Genomic DNA, 24,686 nt, shown 5'->3' with positions numbered 1-24,686 from the left:
AAGACCAGGTTATAGTCCAACAGGTTTAATTGGAAGCACTAGCTTTCGGAGTGCTGTTCCTTCATCAGGTGGTCTCTATATTGGTGTACAGGGAACAAAATCAAAGTTTGTGCATAACAACAAAGCTTGAAAATATTTTAAACTTTGAGGAGGACAGTATAAAACTCCAAAAGGAGACAAGCTGGGTAAGTGGGTGGTTAGGTGGAATTCATGTGGAGAAGAGGGAAATGTGGCACCTTGATACAAAGTACATGGCACAGTATGAAATAGTATAGTAAATGCTTTTCAAAAATCACATTCACCTATCCATGTGAAATAAGTAACAAATCAATATCTGTGGGCAAAAATCGCATCCATCATGTTTTTAAGCACTTTTACCATGTGCAAAATTCATCATTCGTGAGGGCTCTCAGAAACAGAGCCCTCGCAGATTCAGAGGAATGATTAATATTGTAAAGGGTGTGCAGGAGCAGAGAGACTCATATAAATGTACATAAATCATTAAAGGTGGCAGGGCTGTTGCAATTGTTAATAAAGTGCACAGTATTTTCAGCTTTGTTAATAAGGGTTATAAATTACAAGAAGAGGAAGGTTATGATGAATTTGTATCAGACACTAGTTAAATCTCAACTGGAGTATTGTGTGCAGCTCTGTTTGCCATTTCAAATGAAGACTGTCAAAGTTTGGAGAAGAGCTATTTTAGAATGGTTCCAGCGATAAGATGCTTGAGTTGTAAGGAAAAACGTAAAAAGTTGGGACTGATTTCTTGCTGAGGCGAAGACCAAGGGAAGATTTGATAGGTTTTCAAAATAATTAAGGGTCTGGGCAGTGGATAGAGAAAAGCAGATCCCTTGGTTCTAAAGTATTTTGCAAAACCAAATGTAAAGTAGGAAAAATATTTTTCACACAACGTGTAGTTAGGGTTTGGGATGCCTTGAAGCATGATGAAGATAAGATCAGTTGAGGTATTCAAGAAAGTATTGGGTAATTGTTTTTGTTCAGTGTGCAGGGTAAAGGCAGGAAATTGGCACTAATTTAACATGCTCAGAGTGAACGCAGACACAATTGGCCGAGTGACTTCCTCCTGCACCATGATGATTGTGATTCTATAAACACTATATGATGGGTGGCGGCATTAGTGACCAAGCAGAATTTCTTACTGTTTTGAATCGCATCACCTAGTCATTGGCAAAATTAGTGATTTTGAACAAAATAATTGATAACAAATATAAGGAATTCATCAATATTGTATTTACAGTATTGGACTGAATGTTAATATTACATGCTCAAATCTTCCAATAGCAAGTTGCGAATGTAGTCAAAAATTGGAATTTTCACGGAAACTTCTTCAGTTCAACACTGTTCTTTAGGGTCAAGAACCTTGTAGCCCTGGTTTGTGTAATTCGCAATCATGCAATCTAGTGGACTCTTCATGTCCTCTGAATTATTTTTAAATCATCTGTTCATACTTTTTGTGGCACAACTGTGGCAGGTGAAGCTTGAACCTAGACATTATGTCCAGAGGTAGAAATGCTATCAGTGTGCCACAAGACCCCTGAAAATACTGTACCCTAATGAACTAATTGTAGTGTTTGTGGGCGGCACGGTGGCACAGTGGTCAGCACTGCTGCCTCACAGCGCCAGAGACCCGGGTTCAGTTCCCACCTCAGACGACTGTCTGTGTGGAGTTTGCACGTTCTCCCCGTGTCTGCGTGGGTTTCCTCCGGGTGCTCCGGTTTCCTCCCACAGTCCAAAGATGTGCAGGTCAGGTGAACTGGCCATGCTAAATTGTCCGTAGTGTTAGGTAAGAGGTAAATGTAGGGGTATGGGTGGGTTGCGCTTCGGTGGGTCGTGCTTCGGTGGGTCAGTGTGGACTTGTTGGGCCGAAGGGCCTGTTTCCACACCGTAAGAAATCTAATTCTAATTATTATATGATAAATTGTATGGTTCTATATGGGACAGCTGGGTAGCTCTTTTTGGAGTCTGTTCAGACACAATGGATCAAATGGCCTCCTTCTGTACTATAAAATTCTTTAATTCAGGGTAACTTGGGATAAACTTTAAGTGTAACCGTGCTTATATTGTCATCTTCATGAGAGCACTTGTCTTCCCCCCACCCGAAGGAAATTGCATCATACATGTATATGAGCGAGCTACTATATAAACTGTCCTGAAAATAACTAGACTTGAAAGTCAGTAATTCTCATATCTGGAAAGTATCATTTGTTTTAATTGGCTGAACTCTAAATTAAGTCAAGACTTTTCCCTGTTTATGTGCAAAAGGCTTGAAAGTTTTCTGTAACCCCTTTTTATATAAATTTAAATCCCTAGCTTTAGATTATTCCACAAAGCATTATCTGTTTAACTGTTTTCTTCATGAAGTGCTAACTTATTAGATATATATTTCTATATATGTATTCCTTTTTCAGAAAATCCAAGTGACCCTTTTGGAGCCTCGGTCGTTATTGATGGAGTAACCTATGGTACAGGAACTGCCAGCAGCAAAAAACTTGCAAAGAATAAAGCTGGTATTTATTGTTTTATTAAAAATGAGCTTTCCTTAATTTTTCACAAGATCATCAGATAGATTGAATGGGCTCTCTCCATGCAATGTCATCCATGCAGAATACAAGCTCTTACCACTGCATGATGGTGTAAATCATCCTTCCTGGCACCTTTTTCCAGCTAGAAGTTAACTTCTGTATAAAATATTTATTGATCTTTTCCTAAATTTGTACTTGACAACTCTATACTCGTGCTTTTTGACCATCTGTCCTGATATAATTGAAATGTAGTTCTGCGGGGATTTTTTTTTTTGATAGTTTTTTTCCTGTCTTTATTCTTTTAAAGTTATCTTGTTGCTGAGGTATATTTAACTGCTGATCATTAGCAGCTTATGCAGTGTCCAGACATCTGTTTGTCTTTCCCGGAATGACAAGTGTCAACACCCAGTTTCACCTAAAGTTAATCACTGTATTCTTACCTGACGCCATCCTATCCCACAGCTGAGTAGACATTCCTGTAGATATCTGGAACCGTGGGCCTGAGCTCTTATATCTCCCTAATCAACTGATGCTGAAAACATTTGTGGCATTCCTACTTTAATCTGTGCTGAGACAATCTAATTCAGGGCATAGTGAAACTAAACCTTTGAGAATCTCTAGTTCAATTACTCAGTCTAAACCATTGAGCCACTGCAGGAGCATTTTAGTTAAACATAAATGTTGAATCCTAACAACACTCCTTTGGAATTGGTTGCAGCAGGACTGAGAATGTGAGGTTTTAAAATGAGAATGTGAGCAACCAAGTGTGACCCATACTTTGGATAGGTCTCAGCTAGTGTACTGTGTGCAGTTCTGGTCATGACAGTATAAGAAGGATGTAAGTGTGGATGAGATTCACTGCCTAGTTTGGAGTATTTGAGCTATGAAGAGAGGTTTGATAAACTCTGGTTGTTTTCTTAAGAGCAAAAATGGCTGTGGGGAGAACCTGATTGAGTATAAGGTTGAGGGGCATTGGGTGCATAGGAAGCAGCTGTTCCGTAGAGTCTGTAATGAGAAGGTATAATTTTAAGGTGAAGAGCAGGACATTTAGAGGGGATTTGAGGAAAAGCTTTCTTTTTAATGCATAGTATGCTGGGAATCAAATGCAGTGCTTGAGAGGGTCTTGGGGGAAAAGCAACCTCGCAAAAAAAAACTCGCAATGAAACCTTTGCAAAGTTCGTGGATGAGCACTTGAAATGAGCACATTCAAAGCTATGAGCCAAATGCCAAAAAGTGGCATTGGTGTAAATAGGTCAGCACTGACTTGATGGGCTGAAGGGCCCCTTCTATGCTGTATGACTCAATCAAAGGAACAGGAAAGTAATGTTGGTATTTAGTTATAGAAAATGTCCACAATTTTTGGTACCTTACCATATGTGCTTACTTATTTCCACATTTACTTAATACCTTTTAAGAGGTGGTTTACTAGATTTTGTCTCATCAGTTATTAGAATTACTAAAAATAATAACCATTGTGCTAAAATTGGTATGAATTGTTGATGTTGCCAGCCCGTGCTACACTGGAAATCCTCATTCCCGACTTTATCAAACAGACCTCGGATGAGAAGCCCAAAGACAGTGATGAACTTGAGGTAATTTTGTTGTTTTAAGTCCTTTTTTGTGTGTATGTTTCTCTAAATTTTGCATTTTCTTACTGGGATTCTTTTCGGTCTGAGGGAGCAGGACAGGAGGTGGGGCAGGAATACGAATCAGAAAATGGAGGGAAGGTATAGGCATGGCTGTGGATGGTGAGCTCTTCACCTACCCTCCATGGCGGCATTTACCCAGTAGCAGGAAAGGTGTAGGAATAGCCTTCCACCCCAGAGGCTACTTGTGACTTATGTGGCTGTAGACATTGTCCCCTTGGTGACAAAGGCCAACCTCATGACAAGACTCCCATTCCTTGCCAGTCTTTGAGCCTGCATCCCCAATTTCATTTAGTTTGTTTCACCAACAGCATCTATGCTGCTTCTCCTGGCTGGGTGCAGTCCCAGCAGTGATCGCAGCTTCCACTGTGCTGCTAACACGAGAAAGACCCTGCAAAGGAGCTAAAGCCCCTATAGAAGTTCATTGTTTGTCTGTTGGACATAAACCAGTCAGGGATCCCTACAGCCAACTGAAGTAGGGTTGCCCAGCTTTCTGATCTATTCTTGGAGCCATAATCATCCCAATAAAATCCCAGCAGCTGCTCCCTGTACAATTGTCTCATAAAGAACTGTGCAAAACATTTCCTTTTCCTGTGTTCATTTTAATTGACTTGTGCTGAATTGCATCCAAGGCATTCATTTATTTTGTTTGCTTGCATTCCTTTATCAGCTGTATGGTGCTTTATTTTCTGTTTGTTTATTTTTATTTTCAAAGTGGTAACTTTAAATGTAATTCTGTTTAAAAATATGTTGGTGTTTTAATTATGTTTACAATAGTGTTTTCCTGTTTGTCTGTAAACAGTAATTCTCTAGAATTTAAACACAGCACTTGTTGTAAAAGATCCATTAACATGGAAAGATAGAGGATTTTTTTTTAATTACTTGAATGTTACAACTTATCACCATTGTCAAAAATGTGAGCAGAATTCTCAGAATACATGTGTATTGATGTGAAACTTCCTGAGTGAGCAAAGCTCTTCAGCTTTGAAGTTACAGAGCATCAGCCAGACAAGGAAAAGCCACAATGAGGTTTGTGATTATAATACAACACCAGATTGTAGTCCAACAGGTTTATTTGGAAGCACTTGCTTTCAAAGCACTGCTTCTTCATCAGGTGGTTGTGAAGCAGGACCATAAGACACAGAATCTATAGCAATAGATTGCAGTGTCATGCAGCAGAGATGATATATTGAACAATCTCTAGGTTTGTTCAATATATCATTTCAACTTCATGACACTAATCTATTGCTATAAATTGTGTCTTATGGTCCTGCTTCACAAATACCTGATGAAGGAACAGTGCTCCGAAAGCTAGTGTGCTTCCAAATAAACCTGTTGGACTACAATCTGGTGTTGTGATTTTTAACTTTGTCCATCCCAGTCCAACACCGGCTCTTCCAAATCATGATTATAATATGTTGATTTTGCACAGCATGGTGGTGATATTTCCTCTGCCTACTGAGTGCTCTTTTCTCTTAATAACTCCTCTCAAAGTTCAAAAAAACCTTACTTTTCCAGAATGTAAATTTTGAAAGAATGCAGTACGTATTTGCTTTTATTCTCCATGGTGAGTTAGAGGAGAGTTTATTGTCTTTGTTTGTAGCTAATAAACATAAGGAATAGTTCCAGGAATGAAAGTCAAACTATTGTTTCACGTCATGCTTTCTTAAAATGCATTTTTGAAATGTAACTGTCACTGGCTAGGCTAGGATTTACTACTGTTGTGGACTAGGCCAGACCACTCAAAACATTCTTGAGCAGGCAACCCAGACCATAACTTTGCAATTATTTCAGTGAGTGTACAGTGAAAGTTACCCGGAGTAAGCTAGCTCAGTTGACTACCAGGGTTTAAAATAGACAAAAACATTTATTCACAAAATTACACAATGAAGCACGGAGAACAGAATAAAGAACCCCACTACAGAGCTCAGTCTATCCAAACTAGACTTAATTATGCTGTTCCAAATATACACAACATTCCCAATAAGTAAAGCCCCTTAAAGACCGTTTCTTAAAAAAAAAGAACAGATGTTTATAGGTTGAAGTTAAAAAGGTAGAAAGAGAGAGAGAGCCTGTTTTCTCACAGCTCACTGTCGAACTCCCAACTGTTTCTGGACTGAACTGAACAGCTAGAGAGCTGACTGCTCACCTTTGATTATACAGGTCACTTCTAAAACATGACCACTTTGGCCTGAAGTCTCATCTGTTTATGTATAAACAAAAAGGCCTCTCAGTACCCTTTAATCTCTGTACCAAACCAGTCTAATCGGCACCAGGAGTGTTTTATTACCCCTCTGAAAAAAAATAAAGGACACCGTATCCTTGAGAACAGGAACAGCTTTTAGAAAAAAGGGGCCAGCTTTGTGACACTACCGAACGGTCAACCACATTGTTCTGGGTCTGGATTCTCACGTAGGTCAGACCAGGTAAGAATTGCCGATTTCTTACCCTAAGGGGCATTGGTGAACCTGTTGAATTTTTTTTCCAATGATCAGTCATGATTTCATGCTCATCATTAGACTTTTAATTCCAGATTATCATTGAATTCAAATTCCACCATCTGAGTTTTGAACCTAGGTTCCCAGAACATTACCTGGGTCCCTGGATTAATACTACTAGACCATCACCTCTCCCTTTTAGGTATTAAAGTATTGCTATGAAGTATTCACTAGGTGTATTTCCAGGCTTTGGAGTAAAGGGTACATTGCATCATGACTTTTGTTAATTTTAAAGGCAAAGAAAAGGCTCCTACATTTACTTAGATGATGCATGTATATTGTTGTTTCTGAGGTAGCTAACCAGCAGTTTGCAGTTCATAGCAGCTTATCTGGTGGCTTCTACTTTTGGGTAATGCATCACAGGGAGTGCTTGTATGCCAGTCTGCATACTCAATCCACTCATCAAACACAATTGAACAGGACACAGATGCTAATTGTATCTGTTGACATTTTTGCATATTCTAATTATGTTCTTCGGGAGGGTTTAAACTAATTCAGCAGGGGAATGGGAACCTAACTTGTAGCTCCATTGTCCAGGAGGTTGAGTGGTGAGGTCAGAAATATGGTTTCAAGGTCGTTGAGTGCACTGGCAAGCAGGAAGGTGGTTTGAAGTATGTCTACTTCAATACCAGGAGCATCCGGAATAATGTGGGTGAACTTGCAGCATGGGTACCTGGGACTTCAATGTTGTGGCTATTTCAGAGACATGCGTAGAGCAGGGACAGGAATTGTTGTTGCAGGTTCCATGATTTAGATGTTTCAGTAAGAACAGAGAAGATGGTAAAAGGGTGGGGGGTGACATTGTTAATCAAGAACAGTAGTGCGGTGGCAGAAAGGACGCTGGAGGACTCCTCTACTGAGGTGGTATTGGCTAAGGTTAGAAACAGGAAAGGAGAGGTTACTCTGGGAATTTTCTATCGGACTCCAAATAGTTCCAGAGATGTAGAGGAAAGGATTGCAAAGACTATCCTGGATAGGAGCGAGAGTGACTGGGTAGGTGTTATGAGGGACTTTCCAAATATTGACTGGAAATACTACAGTTCGAGTACTTTTAGAGAGGTCAGTTTTTGTCCAGTGTGTGCAGGGGAGTTTCCGGAGACAGTATGTAGACAGGCCAACAAGGGGTGAGGCCACATTGGATTTGGTACTGGGTAATGAACCCGACGAGTTGTTAGATTTGGAGGTAGGTGAGCAATTCGGTTATTTTCACTTCAGTGATGGAAATGAATAGGTATACGCCTGGAGGGCAAGAGTTATAACTGGGGGAAAGGCAACTACGATGCGATTAGGCAAGATTTAGGTTGAATTGGATGGGGAAGGAAACTTGTGGGGATGGGCACAATATAAATATGGAGCTTATTCAAGGAACAGCTATTGAGTGTCCTTGATAAGTATATACCTGTCAGGCAGGGAGGAAGTGGTTGAGCAAGGGAGCTGTGGTTTACTAAAGGAGTTGAATCTGTTGTCAAGAGGAAGAAGGTGGCTTATGTTAGGATGAGACATGAAGGCTCAATTAGGGCACTTAAGAGTTACAAGTTAGCTAGGAAAAACCCAAAGAAAATTAGGAAGAGCCAGAAAGGGGCATGAGAAGTCATTGGCAGATAGGATCAAGGAAATCCCTAAAGCTTTCTATAGGTATATAGTCATTAAAAAATGACTAAAATAAGATTAGGACCAATCAAGGATAGTATTGGGACATTGTGCATGGAGTCCGCAGAGATAGGGGAAGCGCTAAATGAATATTTTTCATCAGTATTCACTGGAAAAAGACAATGTTGTCGAGGAGATAGGCCAATGAGCCTTACTTCAGTTGTGGGTAAAGTGTTGGAAAATGTTGAGGTGAGATTTAGAATCATCTGGAGAGGAAGAAGTTGTTTCGGGATAGTCAGCACGGTTTTGTGAAGGGTATGTCATGCCTCACAAATCTCATTTGAGTTCTTAGCGATGGTGACCGAACAAGTGGATGAGATTGAAGTGCTTGATGTGGTGTATGTGGACTTCAGTAAGGTTTCCCATAGTAGTTATTGTACAAAAAGGTGGAGGCATGTGATTGAGGGTGATTTAGTGGTTTGGATCAGAAATTAGCTCGCTGAAAGAAGAGAGGGTGGTGGTTGATGGGAAATTTTCATACTGGAGTTCAGTTACTATTTTGAGTCTACTGCTGTTAGTCATTTTTATAAACTACCTGGATAAGAGCCGAAGGATGTTGCAGATTACAGAGGGGCATAGATAAGCTGCAGAGCTGGGCAAATGGAGTTAATGCAGCCAAGTGTGAGGTGATTCACTTTGGAAGGAGTAACAGGAATAAAAAGTGCTGGGCTAATGGTAAGATTTTCGGCAGTGGAGATGAGCAGAGAGATCTTTGTCTATGTACATAGACCCCTGAAAGTTGTCACCCAGGTTGATAGGGTTGTTAAGACGGCATATGGTGTGTTAGCTTTTATTGGTAGAGGGATTGAGTTTCGGAGCCATGAGGTCATGTTGCAGCTGTATAAAACTCTGGTGCAGCTGTGCTTGGAGTATTGTGGACAATTCTGGTCACTGCATAAGAGGAAGGATGTGAAAGCTTTGGAAAGAGTTCCGTGGTGATTTACTAGGATGTTGCCTGGTATGAAGGGAAAGTCTTAAGAGAAAAGGCTGAGGAACTTGAGGCTGTTTTCGTTAGAGAGAGGAAGGTTGACAGGTGACTTAATTGAGACATATAAGATAATCAAAGGGTTAGATAGAGTGGACAGTGAGAGCCTTTTTCCTTGGATGGTGATAGCTAGCATGAGGGAACATAGCTTTAAATTGAGGGGTGATAGATATAGGACAGATGTCAGAGGTAATTTCTTAACACAGAGTTGAAGGGGCTTGGACTGCCTTGCCTACAACAGTAGTGGACTCACCAACTTTACGGGCATTTAAATGGTCATTAGATAAACATATGGATGAGAATGGAATAATGTAGGATAGAAAGGCATCAGATTGCGCCGACCTGTAGAACCAACATCTCGGGCTGAAGGCCTGCACTGCGCTGTAATGTTCTATGTTCTAAGATTAAATTTTAGATTTTCCTTTGGTTAATTGGGACTTCTGCTGGTTGGTATGAAGTTCAACTGCACAGTTGGTAGCAATGTCCTCAACTCCTGAGATTTTCAGTTGGTTCCTTAATAGATGGGTGGACATTGGTGTTTCTTTTGCAGGTTTACGGAGGTGTTTGGAAGTTTTTGCATTTGATGATTTCCACCTGCCTGAAAGTGTGCCACAGTGTGAATGCATGTTTATGCTTCATTCAAGGCTTTGAAACATTCAGTCCATTTTAACAACAACTTTTTTATCTTTTAAAGGAATTTTTCTTTTGCTTTTGTGCTGTCCCTGACCCCTCTTTTCTGGTCCTCTCGTTATCTTTCTTCTTCAGGATGTGTCTCCCCAATTAGCCCCAGAAACTCCTGCCTCAGAAATTTCCTAAAGCATGGCACCCCATTAGGGCAATATCATGGCTCAGTGGTTATCACTGTTGCCTCACAGCATAGAGGACCCAGGTTCAATTCCAGACTTGGGTGGTTGTCTGTCGGGAGTTTGCACATTCTCCCCGTGTCTGCATGGGTTTCCTCCAGGTGCTCTGGTTTCCCCTCACAGTCCAAAGGTTAGGTGGTTTGGCCATGCTGAAATTGCCCGTAGTGTCCAGGAATGTGTAGATTGGGGGATTAGTCATGCAAAATGCAGGGTTACGGGATAGGGTAAGGGAGGTGAGTTTGGTGGCATGCCTCTTCAGAGAGTCGGTGTGGACTTGTTGGGCCAAATGGCCTGTTTCCACACTGTAGGCATTCCATGAAAAGTTCAGTTTGGGAGAAGATTTGTAGCTCGGGTGCTCGTCGTTGTGGTTCTGTTCGCCGAGCTGGGAATTTGTGTTGCAGACGTTTCGTCCCCTGTCTAGGTGACATCCTCAGTGCTTGGGAGCCTCCTGTGAAGCGCTTCTGTGATGTTTCCTCCGGCATTTAGAGTGATTTGTACCTGCCGCTTCTGGTTGTCAGTTTGGCTGTTCTCTGTTTGGCCTGTCCTATACTAGTAGTATTGTCACTATAATAGTACTATTGTAGGACAAGCCAAACAGAACAGCCAGGGAAATCCTAGAGGCATGGCATTCATCCACAGATTCAATCAATAAGCACATCGACCTGGACCCAATATACCAGCCACTGCAGCGGACAGAAGCGCTTCACAGGAGGCTCCCAAGCACTGAGGATGTCCCCAAGACAGGGGACGAAACGTCTGCAACACAAATTCCCAGCTCGGCGAACAGAACCACAACATTCCATGAAAAGATTCAATGAAAAGGAATAGATTGCCATACTCCAGTTTGAACTAAAACGGTGTTTTATTCATTCACTTCTCCGTTAATAAAGCTTTGGGTGTGTTTTGCTGCACTTTCATTAGATACCTTTTTGGAAGTCCATGTACATCGCAGCAGCAGCAGAAAATATCCAAATCAGGTCAACATGATTCACCCTCAGTTCAGGTTGGCTTTTGTTGATTAATCCTCATATGCCCAAACAACTAATTCTATCTTGAATTATCATTGCTAAAAGTATCCTCACCTTGGTTTCTGGTATTGATATTTCCAAGTTCCAAGTATTTGCAAAAGTTACTTGTTTTTTTGGAAAACGAATGGATTAAATTCCATCTGCATTAAATGGCTTCATGATCCCGATGCATTGGATTCCATGTTTTACTATAGATTCTTTCTTGATTTAGCCTATACCTATTTCAAACAACTTATCAGCCTGGCCCTTTGACCCTCATGCTGTTGATGCAGCTTTCTTGTCTTCATTCTCTGCAGCTTACTCTGCCTTATTTCTCTCAGCCTTTCTTCCTTTTGAAAATTTCTTCTAACTGTTCTGTTACTTTTCAGTGTTCATCAAATGATTTAGAATGCATTATATATTTTCTTATGAACCTGTTTGGGGATGTTATTCTGCACCTATGGAGAAGGTGGGACTTGAACCTGGGCCTTTCAATATTTATGCTCCCTGTATAAATAGAGATTGTTCAGAAATTAAGAACTTGCTTGTTTGGGAATTCCCCTCATTATCTAGATCTGGCAATATATCTAATTTTTCATAACTGTTGAGTTTTTGACTTTAGAGATGTGGATGTAGGTGAGGTGCAAAACCTGGTGGAACAATGGCTCAAATACGTGTCCCTCCATTCTGTGACATGCACTAATGCTGCTAGCTGATGGCTGACATTTTACTTTTAAGTGACATCAACATATGTCCACAAATTTGCCGAAAAATGGGTTTTGTGTAGTGCCTTATGCGTTACTTGACTGAATATATCTTTTCTCTAGTATACCAAAAACTAATTTCATCTGCTACATGTCAAGCTTGTGTGTTTAGTACAAGGCTAGTGCTGGCGTGGAGAGTATATATGGATTCTTTCAGGGAGGCAATGACATAGTGGTAAAGTCACTGAGCAAGTAATGCAGAGCCCCAGACTAATGTTTTGGGGCCATGTATTCGAATGCTGCAGCAACAGATGGTGAAATTCTAATTCAGTGCAAATTTGCAATAATTTCACATGGTAGTAACCACTGTTCATTGTCATAAGCACCTCTTATTCAATAATGTCCTTTTTACGGAAGGAAATCTACCAAACTTACTTGGTCTGGCCTAGATGTGACCCTATACTCAGCAATGTAAGGTTGTCTCTAAAATGGAACTTGGGCAGATAGGGATGGGCAATGAATGCTGGCCTTGCCAGTGACATCCTCAGTGACATTCCTGATGAAGGGCTTTTGCCCAAAACATCAGTTTTCCTGCTCCTCGGATGCTGCCTGCCCTCCTGTGCTTTTCCAGCACCACTCTAATCTTGACTGTAATCTCCAGCATCTGCAATATCCACTTCCGCCGAGTGACACCCTTACCTTGTGTAAAAGTAAAACAAAAGAATGTTGCTGTCTTATGTCAGTCACCGTACAAGTTTAGCCTTTATCTAATTAGCATTTCAAGGAACTATTTTGCTTAAAGTTGCCATCAGGAAACTAGACCAACAATTGACATTTTAATGTAACCAGTTATGAATTACCAGTTTTCTCCCTTGCACACTTCCCTGCACATTTGGCTTTGAGCCATTGGCTATTCATACCTATTGGATGCCCTTGAATGCCTTCCCCAAGTAACGATTGAACTAGACAGCAAGTGTTCGCAAGCTGTGGTAGAAGATCATATGTGTTTGTCCTCTACACAAGGTCATCAGAAAGCTGGCTAATTTTATTTTTCCATTTTGTCCCTGTATATTGCCACCTTAGCTTCAGCATCTTGATTACTGTGATCATCGAGCAGAGTGCATCAGCAATTGGAGCCTGTGAACTGATGTACTCAGCGCACAAACTGAGCTAGTTAAAACTTTTTTTTAGCTCATTGCATATGAGATGTCTTGATTCAGCTGCTGAATTGGAGTTCAAAGATTGTCCGGTGCTGCAGTTCATACAAATTAAAGGAAATGTGAAGTTGCAAGATCAGGGAACTTGTGATTTAGTTTAGCTTATGGGAAGTAGCTCCTTCTCCAAACAGCACAACTAGCCCTATATAACCCTCAACCTTTGTATCATTTCCACTTTGAACTTCATCTCTGCAACCTTGCATAGTTGTCTTTTTGGTCAGTGTTTTTTTAAAAAAAACGCTTAGTACAGTTCAACATTGCCATCTAGTGTCTACATGTCATGGCAAATTACAACTGAACACGTTGAACAGTATTGGCTGATATTCCGAGTTTGTTGTAAATACATGAGACTCTGTTTTGATCGCTATTAGTATTTATTTATTTCTATTTTAGTACTTCAACCACATCAGTATTGAGGATTCACGGGTATATGAATTGACCAATAAGGCTGGACTCTTGTCACCATATCAAATTCTCCATGAGTGCCTTAAGAGGTAAGCCAAAATGTTGAAGATTTTCATGTCATCTCCTCTTGTAATCTTGCTGATATCTTTGCTTTCTAGCATTCATGTAAGATTCCATGCATGCATTTCTGTTGGAGTTTCATCTTTAGTTTTATACATCACTAATAATTTATCAGTTACATTTTCAAAGTTCTCAACATTCCCTCTGTTCTCAGAACTTTGCCTCCCTCTCAGATCCAGGTTCCCCTTGTCCTCACTTTCTACTTCGCCAACCTTCATATTCCAGAAGTTGTCCTGTGCCAGTTCCTCCAACTCTGGCCATGTGCATTCATTGAAAACTTCTCTCCCTGTCCTTCCCTTTGCAAAACTTAGCTAACATGTTGTCCTTCAGTACTGGCGAATTGAAGTACAGCCTTAATAAATTGGAGTTGCATCTAAGGGGACATTGTTCATCTATGTTCCACATTCTTGTCATATTACCAGTGTGTCTGACTTTAATTGTTTCATTGCTGTGTTTATTAAAGTCTGTTTATGTGAAGCGCTATGAAAGAAAGTATTTTAATTTTCAGAAACCATGGAATGGGCGACACAAGCATCAAGTTTGAGGTAATTCCTGGTAAAAACCAGAAAAGTGAATATGTCATGACCTGTGGCAAGCACACAGTGAGAGGCTGGTGTAAGTATCAAAATTAACAGTGGTCTAGTTTTTTATGTCCAGTGATGGATGTAAAATCACTCCTGTTAGTTTTAAATATGATTTCAAATTGATTTCAGCAAGCTGTATTGAATGCAGGTATATTTTGGATGGTTAAGTCACTTGATTAGAAAGGCAGTACTGTATGCACTTTTTCCATGCCCAGCTGCCTGTTAGGAGACATAGATGGGGAAGGAGGCATGATATTTTCACAATGTGGGTATAGTTGGAAATACTAATTCATTGTTCTGATCATTTGTGGGTGTGCACACATTAATATGTTCACTACTTGTGATTGATTTCATCTTAAAATATCTGACCAAACAACACACCTCTGGTTTTTGAAATAAGACTTTGCTGACTGAATGAAGCTTATTATTAACTGGGTGCTTTTCTTTAGGACCATAGTCAATACTGTTGTGTACAAAATTCTGAATTTTTTCTTACTGTATGACTTTGAGTAGAATATCTAATACCCATCATTAATTGCTGCTATGAAACTGCAGCAACTCAAATTTCATAAAGGCCCCTCAGAAGTAAGCTACGGTGCTGCAATGTAATTGAGTATTTCATTTTTATACTGATTAGGCAGTAGCTTCCACAATTTATAAATTGCACACTCTGACAGTGTTCGTGTTCAGGTACACAATCCTTTATCTGAAATCAGGAAAGCTCCAAAATCTGAAATTTTTTTCATGAAGTTGTTTTTTCCATAGCAAGGTTATTTGGCTTGAGGTTAATCCAACCCGATACCCACTCAACCCACATCACTCAGATGTGACATGGCAGTGTGGCCCAGCACTGACGGGTGTCAATTCTGTCTCCAGGCTTGTAGTACTCACCGGGGCTGTTCACTAAGATTTTTTACATTTCATTGTTAAGCTATCACTTATTCCGAAATCTGAAAAACGTTCTGCATTCCGAAAACCAGCTGGCCCTGAGGGTTTCTGATAAAGGATTGTGTATTTGTATTAATCTTCTGGTCTCATTGCTACACTGTCAAAACATGCAACACAGGAAAAGCACAGCAGGTCAGGCAGGATCTGAAGTGCGTAAGCTCTTCTTCATTGTTGCTACACTGCCAGCATTTTTTAGATTCCCTAATATTTGAATGTTTTAATTTTCCCTTTTTGCTGCCTGCTTTTTAATTTATTTTGTAATACATTTTGTTTTTGTTTCCACCTGATTAACATGCTATTGCTACTAAGTGAGAGAATGTTGCTGTTCATTTGTAATTTTTGAAGGATTCTGTTTTTAAATTTTGTGGTTTTGTCTTTCAGTAAAATCATATATTTAGTACATTCTACTCATTAAAAACTTACAGCATATAATAGAGCTATAACTATTTCCTTGTGTGACCTCACCTGTTAAAATGTTCATTGCATGTATTCACTTAAACCATTTAATTATGGAATCTAGTCTTCTCAAATGCTGATGTGTGCAAATTTGTTGATGAATGATAGCTACAAATCAGGGTGCTTGTTTGTGATATGGGAGATTTTAAACTTCATTATGTATTTTCATTAATGATCCTAATGGCCTGTGTAAATTATGTAAGTAAATACCTGTAATTGTTTGATTGCCATGGTGCAGTCAGTTTGTATTTTTCTTGATTTGTTGTTTATACAATGAATAGTTAAATATTCAGACCAGTTAGATTTCAGCCCTCTGCTGAATTAAGTTGTCAGAGGTAAGAAAGGGTTACTACAGTCAGTTTCAGAATCTCTGGCTTATGGAAGGGAAAATTTGTTGGAGAATGTAATAGTTCTTTAGAACAGGAAGATGCCATTTGGACCTGGTCTGCCATTTAATAAGATTTTAACCAATCTGGTTGTGGTCCCAATTCCACTTTCCTGTCTTCCATCTCATTACCCTGGAATCCTTTGACTGTCAAATGTCCATCTGACTCTGCCTTGAATAAGCTCTAACCCAGCTTCTACTGTTTTTGGTCGAGAGAATTCCACTGAATACCAACTTCTCTCAAGATGATAGATGATTCCTTCATAATAGGAATGATTCAAGTGAATCTTAGTTGTTAAGACTTTTTTTTAACTACTATAAAGAGAAAACTTTAGGAGGTAGGTTTGCTCGCTGAGCTGTAGGTTGATATCCAGACGTTTCAGATGAAACGTCTGGATATCAAACCTACAGCTCAGCGAGCAAACCTACACCCTAAACCTCAGCCTGAGCTACAAACCTTGCGAAGAGAAAACTGTACACCATACTCTAGATGTAGTATCACCACTTTGATGCAGGAGTCATAAGAGACCTTCATGCCTGCTCCAAATGATATGAGGGCCAAGTGTTAAGAACTGTTTGCATGTTGAGAATAGCCACCTGAGTGAGTTACCAGGGAGCATCTAATACCAGTGTACCCTAATGAGGAGTCAGTGCCTTTGAGGGAGAAGGTAAAGCCTGATTTGCAGCTCCTTGAGCAGTAAATAACATAAGATGTAGGAGCAAAGATAGGTAATTCGGTCCATCGGATCTGCTCTGCCATGCAAACACATCACTGCTGATCTGATAATCCTCAACTCCACTCTCCTTTGTTCTCTTACTAATTAAAAGTTTGTGACTTGAAGAATCATCTTTTGAATATGCTCACCAACTAGCCTGTACAGCTCTCTGGGGTAAAGAATTCCAAAGATTCAGTACCTCCAAGAAGAAATTCCTCCTCATTTCTGTCGTAGCTGAGTGACCTCTCGTTTTGAGATTATGCTGTCTGGCCCTAGACTTTCCCAGAAGGGGAAACCAGCTCTCTAAGTCTAACCTGTCAAGCTCCCTAAGAATCTTGTCTGTTTCAATAAGTTGACCGTCAATTTTCTAAAATCTAGTTTAGAAAACTAGAGTTTAGAAAACCCACTTAACATGTCTCATGAAAATACCTCCGTACCCAGCAATCAACGTGATGAACATGCTCTGGATTGCCTCCAATGTCAGTGTCTTTGCTTATATTTAAAAATCTCACAACACCAGGTTTATTTGGAAGCACTAGCTTTTGGAGCACCGCTCCTTCATAGGTAGTTATGGAGCAGGATCGTAAGACACAGAATTTATAGCAAAAGATTACAGTGTCATGCAACTGAAATGATATACTGAATAAACCTAGATTACTGCTAAGTCTTTCATCTTTTAGAATGGGTTGCAGGTTTCAGTTCGTTAATATGTAAATTCCAGAATTTTTTTAAATCACATTCTCAAGATAACTTAAGGTTTTATATTTTAAAAAGTGACAGCTTAGACAATGCATTAAAGGTGTGAGGTTAGACTCTGTATCCCAGTCTTGAGTCAGACTGGTTCAATTTCCAAAGTGGAATTTACAAAATATTACATGGATTGACTGCCTGCAGATGTGTATTTTTTGAGCAAAATAGAATGTATCGGCAAAAAGAATTCTGCAAATACAAATTCACCCCATCGACTTGTGTGCTTGTGTCTGTGAGAGAGAGAGAGAGAGAGAGTGTGTGTGTGTGCACAAGCTGTAAAGTGTATGTGAGATCTGATGGAGTTATAAGCCTGAGAGAGGTTGTGCGCCTGTGTATAGTGTACCGGGGTCACCTGTAGTGTGACATGAACCCAAGGTCCTGGTTGAGACCTCACCTGGGTTCATGTCAAAATACAAGTGACCCACTTTTTCTTTTCCTTCCCTCCTTCCTTCCCTCCCTTCCTTTCTCTTTTTCTTTTTTCTTTTTCTCTCTCCCTTTTTCGTTTTTCTCTCTCTCTTCCTTTTTCGTTTTTCTCTCTCTCTTCCTTTTTCTTTTCTCTCTCCCTCTCTCCCTCTCTCCCTCCCTCTTTTTTTTTCTTGTTTTTTTTTTTCTCGATATATCATTTCAGTTGCATGACACAAATGTTTTGATCCTGCTCCATAATTACCTGATGAAGGAGCAGCACTCTGAAATCTAGTGCTTCCAAATAAACCTGTTCTATAATCTGCTGTTGTGATTTTTAACTTTTGCCCACCCCAGTTCAACGCTGGCTCCTCCACATCTTTGCTTAATTAAGGGGACAATATTCTAGGTGTAGCTTGAATAGCATTACTTTGAATAAATTGAAGTTATTGTGAAAACTGCTGTTATAGTTCTGTTTTTCCACAATAATTGAGCTTTTACCTGTTATAAGGTGTTCTGATTCCTGGTGTAGTATTCACTTTCTGGGTTAATGATGAGTACCTTTATCTTGTCTATATTTCTGATAGTCAAAGGAAGAGCACTTCACTGTTTAAAAACCTAGTAATTAAATTCAACAATATGAAGACTTTGGCTCTCGATAGTGTAGCTTTATCTATTTAGATTAGATTCCCTACACAGATGAGAGTAGTCGATTTTAATTCTTTGTTTCATGAACTGCCAAGATTATTTGAAGGCTGAATTAAAGTTCTATCCATTTGAGTACTAAATCTGGTTATTTCCATGTTTTAATTGCATTTGTTGGGATATCAGTTTCTTTATCATAAGAGGCAAATACAGGCTGAACTAAGTGTACTGTATAAAATGTAAATCTCTCAATCAGTACTGTAATTCACGCTTGCGGTATTGAAGGTGAGGGGGGTTAGCTTAGCAGCTATGCATTAATGTTTACCTCTGGTTAAATCTGGCAATATACGACAGGAACTAAGGCATAGATTTTCTGTTTGTTTTTGTCAACTCTTGTAATTAAAACCTATTGCAATTTGCAGGCAAGAACAAACGAGTTGGCAAACAGCTTGCATCTCAGAAAATCCTACAACTACTACACCCTCATGTCAAGAACTGGGGGTCACTACTACGCATGTACGGCAGGGAAAGCAATAAAATGGTCAAACAGGTAAATTGTGAGGTAATGCATTGAATGTTGTATTTTTGTCGGGGTGGGATCCAGGTCTGGCATACTACATTTGATGTAGAATTGCTCTGTTTTGTAGCAACATAAGCCTTTTAAGAGGGTGCTAATCTCATAATTTTAAGAGGAGTGTTAAACATTTTATTTAAAAAGTGAGGTGGAAAATGCTTTAAATGTAAATAACAGTTTTGCTGCTGAAATTGTTCCAAGTGAGAAATGAAATTATTTTACCAAGAAGTTATTTCACTGTCGCCAAACCTTCTGATATAAACCGTCTAATGTAAATTTTGTGATTTTTAACTTTTGCCCACCCCAGTTCATTTCATTAATATATATTTTTTCCAGTTAACAGAGCAGTTTAAGTATTTTGCTAATGAGTTTTCAGAAGATTTGTTATTTTGCTAATGACTATCAAATTTCTTTACAATTTATGTCTGAAAAGCTTGCATGATAGACTAAGTAAAGCTTTATTTAATGTTTAAAAATACATTTATTCCACCCAAGTGCTTAAGTTAAATGAATAAATTCATCATTTTGATTGGCTTTCATGTCCTGAACAGGCTTCAATGTTAACTAGTTGCTCTGCAGTTGAGTTCACATGTTTAGATGTATGCCAATACAGTTTATGCATAAAGTTCTTCAGAGGTAAAGCAATTTATTTGACAGTCAAGAGAACTGTTTTCTTTGAGGACAAGTACAGTTGCATCCTTTATGTCCACCTGAAAAAGGCAGACAGTTTTGTTTTAATATCTGATCTTAAAGATGCAGCTTCAATATATTATTGTACAGATGTGACTTCAGACTGTGATCACATCTGAATTGGTGTTTGAATGCACAACAATCTAATTCAGGAGTACATGCTACTATTGATTCTGTTGCTTGTTTTGCTGGTGATGATTCCTTGCTTTATTGGAGACTGTATTGGGGATTTGTTAGCTCAGTTGGCTGGCTAGCAGTTTCGTGATGTGGAGTGATGCTAATGTTGTGGGTTCAATTCCTGCACTGACTGGGATTGTCATGAAATACTCTCCTCAATTTCTCCCCTAAACTAAGGTGTAAAGATCCTTCAGTTCAACCACCACCAGTCATCTCTCTCTAATGAGAGCAGCTCAGTGGTCTGGTAAATCGATGGTGAATTTACCTTTAAGCACCAAAACGTTGTGCTTCACATTTAAATAAAGTACTGAATATGTTAGTCAAATGGAGCATTTATGGTGCTTGACTTTTTAAATGTTTTTATGCAAGTAGAGTCACTAATATTAGACCTTGATTTGCATTCAATAAGGAGAAGGAATAATTTTCCTTATTGAGCTGCCATGGAAATTCAGTGACATTGAGTTTTGATAGAGTGAAGATCCCCAGTGATTTTGTTTTTGGAAGGTCTGCATTCATTTTCCAGTGAGAACCCTTTAATGTTCAAGACAATGACAGCAATGCATTAAGATATGTCATATTGAGTAAAGTTTTGTATTTCACCTTTTTTATTCAAGATTTCTGAAATGTACCAGTGATTGCCAATGCATTCTGATCAAGACCTGGTTATTATTATTACAGATGGCAAAACAGTTTCCTTCATATGCCAAATCTTGGTAATGGTATATTTGCCTGTACTTTATAGACGACTTACCTAACATGCAATTGCTTCTCCTGTTTTAACACAGGAAATGTCTGATAAAAGTGTGATTGAACTGCAGCAGTTTGCCAAAAAGAACAAACCGAATCTACACATTTTAAACAAGTTGCGAGATGAAATGAAGAAATTAGCACGGGATAGGGTAAATATTTTTGTGTGGCATGGGGTGTATTGCTGGTCGGGTTGATGGCTGAGCAGAGTTCATAGTTTAAGGTGCTATAGTTCCATTAGCTATGTCTCTGGATTTATGTTTTATATAATTGAAGTTTAGTACTTTTGATCTTGTCTTGCCAATTTTTTGGCTCCCATGCTTCCGCTCCTGCCATTCTAACCTGGAACCTTACCCAGTTGGCTACCCTTTGAATGAACCTTAACAATAAGTGTCAACAAACTGCAGTACAAAATTTTGATACTGCACCCTCATGGGGTCAAAAATAATTAAGGGTTTTTTTTAAAATAACAAGCATGTGTTTACATGTAATTTGTTTTCTTCTCTGCTCCATGAAGGAGGAAACGAGGAAGAAGCCGAAGATGACAATAATGGAATCAGCACAGCCAGGCAGCGAACCCCTTTGTACTGTTGATGTGTAAAGCACTGCAAAATGGAGAGCAATAACGCACTGGAGAAACTCATCCTCAACCGTTTCTTTGTTACCTTCTTATAAAGAACATACTATGTTGCAGAATGCACAACCATGTTTAAAGGTTCCTGTAACCCAGCTTGACAGTGTACTGCTTCAGTTAGACATTACTGTTTTGCATAACAACAGGACAACATTTGTGAACCTGAGTTATTGAACTACCCATACCCCTCTCTTTTTCGGAAAAGGACTCGAGGCTAAAAATAGAATGCGATTGCATCAAATGGTGGTGTTGCCCCGGAAAAGGACCTTTCAACATGTGAACATTTTAATTTCAGTTCAATTTTAAGGGAGATATAAAAGCCCAATAAGTTCCCTGTATCTTCCAGCTACAGAATGTCATTAAATTGTCATTCTGCACTGATCTGTTGGTTAGCTAGACCCTATGGGGTAATCTTCTGGAAAAAAATTAAACTTTACATTATTTACCTACAAGCTGGTGCCAGAGAAAATGGCTTTCACTAGACAAACTTTAAGTTATTTCTTTTAATATGAGACATTCTTTTTGTAAACACATTTTAAGCAGTTTATCAAGGAATTTTGACAGTAAGTTACATGTTTTAATGAAGTGACACTTAAACATCATTGAAGAAACACAGTGTTTTATGTGGAGATTGTATGAATTGGGGGTTTTAGGAACCATGGATTTATATTGAACATTTTAGAGCTTGTATTTTGATTGAATAGCCTTTATTTAAAAAAAAATCTAATCACTAGTGAAAGGCTCAAAAACTGGCAAAAAAAATTGTGGTCTCCAATCCATGAACATAAAATGTTTTTTTTAAATGCTTTTTGTAGTATTTGTGTTGAGACTTCTATTTTGTTATAGGAGTCTGTTAATATGTATAACTTTTATATGTAAATGGGTCAAAGAACTGGATCCTGTATCAGTAAATATAATGCATGATTGAGACTACACAATCCTGTTGAACTTGTGGTGTTTGGGTTTGACTCTCCACTTCTGTCATTTGGCACGAATACAGAATGTCTCTTTCTGTGACAGTCATGTCACTGTGCCAAATTGATAGTCAGCTTTGGATCAGAGTATCAGAGCTGAAGTAGCAGCTATGTGTTTTCTTCTGATTCTGCTTTGCAGTTATCTGTTAAGACCTGAACTTTCAAGTTTGGACAGTTAGCTCTCAATCAGTATTTTGTTTTGGTAGGAGCTGTTGTAGGCATTTGTACATTGTTGTTTAATTATAGTCTGCCCCACTGTTTTTATTTGTAGAAGAAATCATTAATGATACAAACGAACAGGTTTGATTTGTCTTACTGTTAGAAGTAGAATTGATAAAAAGAATATAATGTTCCTCCACTTATAGTTTAACTTATTACCAGGCATGCAGATTTGGAGGTTTTGATATACAACCTTGAATTAGTTCTCATTGTCTTATACTTTGTGTTGTAAAATGACTTTCCTTTCAATGACTTAATTTTACCTCACTTAAACCCAGGATAACAACCTGAAGGAAACAAAGTACCATGATTAGCTCCAGTGCACTCTTGGTAATGTGAACCAAAGCTTAATAATAGTGTCTTATGCAAACTGACAAACTAATTTTTTAATGCTTGCTGCAGGCTTCAACAGTGGCATAGAAAGGGAGAAACAATATTTTAAAAATTGCAATAACTGCTGGAACAAAAACTTATATTTAAACTGCTGTGCACTGTCATTTTGTGAAGTTTGTGTTTTAAATGTTTACTATTTTTCTCTGTTGAATGCAACTTTTCTTGCCTTTGCACATGAGCACAAGTGCTGCTGCGAGAGAGTCAGATTGTGGTTTTGCGAATTTGCATTTGTGATCAACTAAAGTGTGATTTGAAATGAAAACTAGTTGTCTTACCTTCATCCTAATTGATTTGTACCTTTAACATTGGTATTTGTGTGTATCGATTGTAACTTCTCAGTACATTATATTCAATGTGGCTCTTATTTTTAAAAAGTAAACCCATCAACTAATTTTGCTGCCTAGAAGGTAATCATGAAGTAAAGGATTGTAATTTGACTGCTTTTTTTTCTCAATCCATAGAAGCAAAAATTATTGTGATTATGGGTTGTATCTTGATAGGGCATAGTGCATTGTTTCATCTTTTTAAGCATGCGTCTGTCTTATTGGTGCATCATTGTGTAAATGGTATTATAGGAAGAAAAACCAATAAGTCTGAAAAGGTGTTAACTCTCATTAAGTAACTACATGATAAATCAGTTCCAGAATTCACTAAAATGTTTACTCTCTTAAATGCATGTCAAGTATGTAATAGATTTCATGTTCAAAATGGGGAGAAAAACTTTTTAAAATAAATAATTGATTACATGCAATAGCGCCCTCTAACACTCCAAGAAAGTTGTTCACATGTTACACGATTTATCAAATTTGGAAACACAGTCAGAGGCAACTGTTTTCTTTTAAACTTGCATTTGTTTTGTTCAAATACTCGGACTTGACCTCACTTTAAATGTAGCTGTCAACCAATTGCAATTACTACTGTTCTTGATGTCTCAAAAATTATTCCAGAAAAGCTAATGGTATTTTGTATGATTTGAAGTGCTTTGGATTTGACTTCTTACAAATTTGCATAAAGAAAATTAATTCCAGTGATTATTGAAGCATACATAGAAATCTGAATTCTCATTAAAATGATTCTCAAGTTTGATTTGTGTTTGGTTTACCTGAAGTCTGCTACCTTGTGTATTTTGAGTTGAGAAAGAGCACTGCAGCTTCCCTGGCTTTACAAACTGATTCACTCGTCTCATCTCCGACCAATTTTCTTCCATCACTGATTATGGTCTTAGTCTGTGGTCTACTTAAAATCAAAGTTCTGTCATCTTTATTATTCAGTCAAGAAATCTCCTGTGACTGGTGAATGAAGTTTCTCGCATTGAAATACAAATTTTGTTAATGTAAGTTCTCAAAAGGTGGAATGTTAACGGGTGAAGTCATTCAGAATGGATCATTTGTTCTAATTTGCCAAGAAATAAGAATTGTCGTTGCAATTTATGAAAGGTTGATGTGGAGTGTTTTTTTTTAACTAACAACATAATATCCAGTTCATGTTGTGCCCTGTGTTTTTAAATTGAGAGATCAGGGAACTTGCAGTGCAAAGATGGTACTGCAATGGCAAATTGTACATTGCGTGCAGTTGCCACAGCAACAGTGCTGTTTTAAGTGACTTTCAGGCTTCATGTATATGTCCTTCAACCTATGCTTGCTGCAACCTGCACAGCCATCTGGATGTTTGTGTGGTCCATTTTGTGTGATACGTATTTTTATTTTTGCTCTGTAGTTTGAAGCAATAAAGTTTGATAATTCATTACAAAACCA

The 24,686-nt window shown here is 38.7% G+C and overlaps 1 protein-coding gene across 2 annotated transcripts in view; it reads left to right on the top strand.

Annotated features, from left to right (window-relative positions):
• Positions 1-24,686, top strand: part of dgcr8 (DGCR8 microprocessor complex subunit) — a 48,598-nt gene extending 23,912 nt beyond the window's left edge. The window contains exons 8-14 of one of the 2 annotated variants that reach the window (XM_043715421.2): positions 2,430-2,528; positions 4,053-4,135; positions 13,507-13,607; positions 14,147-14,253; positions 18,947-19,074; positions 20,751-20,864; positions 21,230-24,686. In XM_043715421.2, the coding sequence (XP_043571356.1) occupies positions 2,430-2,528; positions 4,053-4,135; positions 13,507-13,607; positions 14,147-14,253; positions 18,947-19,074; positions 20,751-20,864; positions 21,230-21,313 (716 nt within the window). In that variant the 3' untranslated portion in view covers positions 21,314-24,686. Of the gene's footprint in view, positions 1-2,429; positions 2,529-4,052; positions 4,136-13,506; positions 13,608-14,146; positions 14,254-18,946; positions 19,087-20,750; positions 20,865-21,229 lie in introns of both variants that reach the window. The other variant, XM_043715420.2, reaches the window with a different exon arrangement.

The sequence above is a fragment of the Chiloscyllium plagiosum genome, unplaced genomic scaffold (genome assembly GCF_037043375.1).
Source record: "Chiloscyllium plagiosum isolate Xiang-an unplaced genomic scaffold, Cpla_swu_hap1 HiC_scaffold_24, whole genome shotgun sequence".
Classification (NCBI taxonomy): Eukaryota; Metazoa; Chordata; class Chondrichthyes; order Orectolobiformes; family Hemiscylliidae; genus Chiloscyllium; species Chiloscyllium plagiosum.
This window is presented reverse-complemented; position numbering and strand designations above follow the sequence as displayed.